The 5,159-nt window shown below is 60.5% G+C and overlaps 1 protein-coding gene across 1 annotated transcript; it reads right to left on the bottom strand.

Moving 5' to 3' along the window:
* Positions 1 to 310: 310 nt before the first annotated feature.
* On the bottom strand, positions 311 to 3,961 carry MARCKS (myristoylated alanine rich protein kinase C substrate). Its single transcript, XM_049771204.1, has 2 exons — positions 3,436 to 3,961; positions 311 to 1,448 (listed from the first exon to the last, which is right to left on the bottom strand). The coding sequence occupies exons 1-2, from the start codon at positions 3,535 to 3,537 to the stop codon at positions 492 to 494; spliced, it is 1,059 nt and encodes a 352-aa protein (XP_049627161.1). The 5' UTR covers positions 3,538 to 3,961; the 3' UTR covers positions 311 to 491.
* Positions 3,962 to 5,159: the final 1,198 nt, after the last annotated feature.

Genomic DNA, 5,159 nt, shown 5'->3' with positions numbered 1-5,159 from the left:
CACCCATCTCCTTCATATATGGGCATGTCCATAGATTGACAAAGGAAGTTGACAATTTTTTTGAGTAAAGATGCAAAGTATGCAAAAAACATTAATACTGATGCAAAAGAATTAAAAAAAATCTTTTTAAAGAGAGAGAGAAACAAGGCAGAGAGAGGAAGGGAGGGTGTGTGTGGGGGGGTTAAGTTGAAGCTCTCCTCGACCAGTTGGAATGGTGGTAACAGAAATGATCTGAGATGGGAATCTGTAAGGGGAGGGGGCAAGAACAGGGGTGAAGGGGTGGGAAGGAAGGAGGAGGAGGAACAAAATTGGGCTGCTTAAAAAAAAAGTAAAGTAAAAAAAAAAAAAAAGACATCTTTAAAAATCAATCCCTGGTTGTAGACAAGTTCTCCAAAACCAGTACCTGGCACCACTCCAACAAACAAAGGGGGGAAGAATAAAGTCCTTGGAATCTGGGACCCCGCCCGGGCCGGGCAGGCCGGCGCTTTCTTTTACTCGGCCGCCGCAGCGGGGGGCCCTTCCGGACTGCTGGCGGGCTGAGGCTCCTGCGACGCGGCCCCGCAGCTGGGGGCGGCCGAGGCGGGCGCGGCGGCCTCCTCGGCCGGGGGCGCGGCGGCCTCCTGCTCCGGGGGCGCAGCGGACGGGGCCTCGCAGACGGCGGCCTCCTCGGCCTTCTCCTCAGCCTGGGCCGCGGGCTCCTCGGCGCCGGCCTTGGCCTCTTCGCCGGCCGGGGGCTTCTCGGGCGCCGCGGCCGCCTCGTCGTCGGCCTTGGCCTCCTGCGGCTCGGCCGGGGCCGCCTCTTCGCCCGCCGCGTTGGCCTCCTCGCCCGCCGCGGCCGCCGCCGCCTGCTCGCCCGGGGCCGCCTCGCCCGCGCCCGCCTCGTCCTTGGCGCCGTCGGCGTTCGCACCCGCGCCCGTCGCCGCCGCCGCGCCGGCCTCGGCCTCCCCGCCCTCGCCCGCCTCCTTCTTGCTCTTCTTGAAGGAGAAGCCGCTCAGCTTGAAGGACTTCTTGAAGGAAAAGCGCTTCTTTTTTTTTTTCGGCGTCTCGCCGCTGCCCGGCGACGCCGCCGCGCCGTCCTCGGCCTTGGGCGAAGACGTCGACGACGCGGCCGAAGCGGCCTCGCCCTCCGCGGCCGTGGGCGAGCCGGGCTCGGCGCTCTCGGCCTCCGAGGCCGCCGCCTCCTTCTCCTTCTCCTTCTCGCCGCCGGCCCCGGCTCCGGCTCCGGCTCCCGTGGCAGACTCGGCGGCGGCGGCGGCGGCCGGCGGCTCTTCTTGCTCGGCCGCGGCGGGCGACGCCGCCCCGCTCCCGCTCCCGTTCCCGCTGCCGGCGGCCGCGGGCTCCTCCTTGTCGGCGGCCGGGGCGCTGCCGTTGGCCTGCAGCTCCTCCTTGGCGCCCGGCTCGGCCACGGCGGGAGACGCGTCGCCGTTCACCTTCACGTGGCCGTTTTCCTGCGGGGACACAAAGCGGGAAGGGTCACGCAAAAGGGGGCGCAGGAGCCGCCGGTCAGGGCCCCCACCCAAGACCCCCTAGTTGAGCCTCGGAAAGGATCGGGCGTCCCTCTGACTCTGGGCAAACCAATGCAGCCACCCACCCACCCACCACGTCAGGAGGAAGCCAAGCCGGGCTGGCGAGAGACCCCAAAAGAGCTCCCCAGAAAAAGGAGTCAACAGGGCCCTTTTGGGGGAACCCCAGAGGCACCAACCGCACCGCAGTGGCTCAACACCTGCCCCAAAGATTTCCAAGGCCCGGGACCCTAAAGATTTCCAAGGCCCGGGACGTCCCGGTAAAGTGGGGAAAAGGCAAGCCCAGGGCTGGCCTGGACGATGGACGAGCCCGTCCCGTCGGAGCGCTGGGCCTCGCAGGCTCTGGGGTGAGGGGAAGGCTGTCACGTCGTGACAGGCTCCATCAAACGCCCTTTTTTGCACACAGGCCCCGAGCCCGCCTAAGCTGATGGTTTGCGACCAGGCCGCACATCCTCCTCTCTCCCTCTCTAAGCCCTTTTCCAAAACATCGACGGCTCCCCGAGGGACCGCTGCGCGCCCCTGAGAAGCGAGCGGCCCGGGGGCGCGCGTCGAGGCCCAGCGTCCGCCAGGCCCGCGGTCAGCAGGGGGCGCTGCGCCTCCACACAACACGGAGCGGGCCGCGGAGGCAGGGCGGGGCCGCCGGGCCACCCCGCCCAGCCCAGCCCAGCCCAGCCAGGCCCAGCCCGTCGGCCGAGGCGCCCCAGAGCCTGGATCCCAGAGTCCATAAACAAAAAGCTCAGGTGTCCTCCTGGAGTCCAGGTGGACCTGAAGCCACCGAGGGGGGAAAGCGAGCGGGGAGAAAGCCGACATGGCTCAGGCCCGTTTCCTTGCTTCCACGCCCACCAAGCCCGGGGCGCACCCGGGCCACTCGTTTTGCATTTTTAACGGGTTCGGAACCTCTTGGCAAAGGACTCGCCTTCCACAGTCGGGTGGAACGGGCGCAGCCACACCGCCCTCGGCCTCTAGGAAAAGAGGCGTGGTGGGTGCCCAGTGTTTGTGAAGCAGCCACCCATGGCCAACCTCAGGCGCCCACCCAACCGTGGCCAGCCACCCATCCGCTCGAGGCCGGGTGGCCCCGACCGACCCCCGGGGAGTGCCTCGAACACGTCCTCCGACAAGCCCAGCGGGAGGACACAAACGGCTTCTTGACCATTTGGACAGTTTTTTTCTTTCTTTTCTTCTACAATCTGCCCAACCCAGCCGTCCAATTGAAAAGACTAGAGGGTGTGTGATTCCCCAGACAGCTGCAAAAGCCCCATCTAGAGCAGTGGGAAAGCCCCATCCAAGGTTCTGGAGCCTTTCTGGCCAGCTCCAGGCAGCCCTGCCATTCCATACACCTTTCCAAGAACCCAGCGCACGCCGCCTCGGCGCACAATACCGCCAGCCCTTCCTTCCCTCGCCTTTCTCGACCGCCATCCCTTGGCTTCCCCCCTCCCCTCCCCTCCCCTCCACACAAGTCCACTAGTGCTTGGAAATCCTAGACTAAGCAGCCCAGTCTCGACCATCAACACCAGAGCCACCCAAACACCTTGACTTGTTTCCCACCCAACCCAAATGGAACCTGGCTGCGGGGGGCGGTGGGGACTGGAGCACCTAGTCGCGTCCTGCCAAGCTCCAAACACGCCATTTTAGACCATTTATCGCTTCTTCCTTGCCATCTACACAAGAATTAGCCAGAAGCCCCCCCCCCATTCCCCCCCGAAGCCCCTCCGCTGGAGACATAGGGAGACCCCCACTCCCAGGAGACATGAAGATTTAGGCAATGGCTTTGCATGCAACTTTCCAATCAAATTGGAAGGTGGCCACGTCCCTCTTCCCCGAAGTCTGGGGCGCGAGCCGGAGGCAAAGGGGGGACGCGTCGAGCCTCGAGAAAGACACCCAAGAAAGCAGCAGAATCCCAAGGAGACTTTACCTGCCCATTGGCTTTGGAAGGCGATGAGGCCACAGCCGCCTCCCCGGGCCTCTCCGCGGCGGCGTCTCCCTTCGCAGCGGTCTTGGAGAACTGGGCACCCATGCTGGCTTCTTCAACAAAGAAACTCAACAGATCCAAGTGGGGGAAACAAAGAGCCTCGGTTGGTGGAACGACGGGGCGAGCAGCAACAGCGGCGGCGGTAGCAGCAGCAGCAACAGCGGCGGCGGCGGCAGCACACACACACACCGAAGGGAGGGGGGAGTGGGGGTGGCGAAGAGCACAGAACAGAACCGGTTAAATACACTCCGGATCGAACAATTTGAGTCGAAGAGATTAAAAAAAAAAAAAAAAAGCAGCAGCCGCCCAGGAAGGAAGGGAAAAAAAAAGGGTGGAAAAGTCGAGCACGAAAAAAGGAGCCCAAGTGGAGTTTGAAAAAAAAAAGTAATCAAAAAAAATCCCAGATTTGTAGCCGCACTGTAGACAACAGGAAAATGGAGAAATCTCCCCGGTTGCTAATAAGATGCGGGGTCCAACGCCCAAGTGCACAGATGAATGGGCTCGCGGGCGCTGACGCGGCCCCCGCGCGCGCCGGCCAATCGGCGCGCCGCACCCAAAGCAGGGGGCGGGGCCTGCGCGCCCGGCGAACAATGGAGCCGCGCTTTGCAAGCGGTTTGAAAATCCAGGCTCCGGTCGGGAATTAATGTCTTCTCTAGACGTCCATGGGTGGAAATGTACAGGCCTCGGCGCTTCACGGCTCGGGAAAACGATCGTGCACCCTTCGATAGGCGTGCTTTGTTTATGGCTAATTAAGGCGGGAGGGGTGGGGCGGGGGGACTTGGGGATGAGGGCGGAGAAAGCGTTAACTTGACTCGTGGGGACTCCAGTCGGTCTCTATCGCCGGCTCTGGCTCCTCTCCCTCCCTCTTTCCTCCCCTCCCTCCCTTCCTCCCCCCTCTTCCCCTTGTGTTCGTGTGTTCTGTGTGTGTGCGTGTGTGTGTGTGTGTGTGTGTGTGTGTGTGTGTGTGTGTGTGCCTGCGAGGAATAAAGACAATGGTTAGATTTTGTGTATGTCGTGCTTTCCTCCCCTCAGGGTCCCATATTGGTTTCAGAGTGTGTGTGTGTGTGTGTGTGTGTGTGTGTGTGTGTGTGTGTTTAACGGTTGCAAATGCTAAATCGCACCCCGTCCCCAAAGTATTCAAGCCACGAAGATCGAATTTCATCAAAAGAGATCGCTAGTTAGAATTGGGTCTGTAGGCCAGATGTGGAAAATGCACAAGGCTGCAAGCCATCTCCATCCATTCCTTCCTTATCCCACCCTGGCATGAAATAAACATTGTCGAGATGAGCTTGCGCTGCTCTTCAAATCTATTCCTGCTCGGACTATTCCCAAAGTGGTTTTTATTTTTCTCTCTCTCTCTCTCTCATAATTTAAAGTGAGGGCCTTTTATAAAAGAGCAGAACGCTTCGCGTTTACCAATGTGTGAAATGACATAATTTTCCTCTATGGGGAAATGAAACGCAGCCTCGAGTGTACGAATTCATATTTACAGTAAGGATGCATTTCGCGTTAATGTGTGGCTCGTCTCTTTTCTTGATGCCACAGATGCCCTGACTGCGTGTGAGTGTGCAAGGCGAACATGCTCTTCTTGGGATGGAGGAAGAGAGGGAGTAGCGTTGATATTCTGAACAATCAGATCGACGGTTACAATTCTAAAAAGAAATCGC

This window comes from Suncus etruscus, chromosome 4, assembly GCF_024139225.1.
Source record: "Suncus etruscus isolate mSunEtr1 chromosome 4, mSunEtr1.pri.cur, whole genome shotgun sequence".
Lineage (NCBI taxonomy): Eukaryota > Metazoa > Chordata > Mammalia > Eulipotyphla > Soricidae > Suncus > Suncus etruscus.
This window is presented reverse-complemented; position numbering and strand designations above follow the sequence as displayed.

Coding starts and splice junctions, on each gene's coding strand:
- MARCKS (XM_049771204.1), bottom strand. CDS start 3,537: ATGGGTGCCCAGTTCTCCAAGACCGCTGCGAAGGGAGACGCCGCCGCG. Junction 1,449..3,435: donor CTTCCAAAGCCAATGGGCAG/GTAAAGTCTCCT, acceptor GTGTCCCCGCAG/GAAAACGGCCACGTGAAGGT.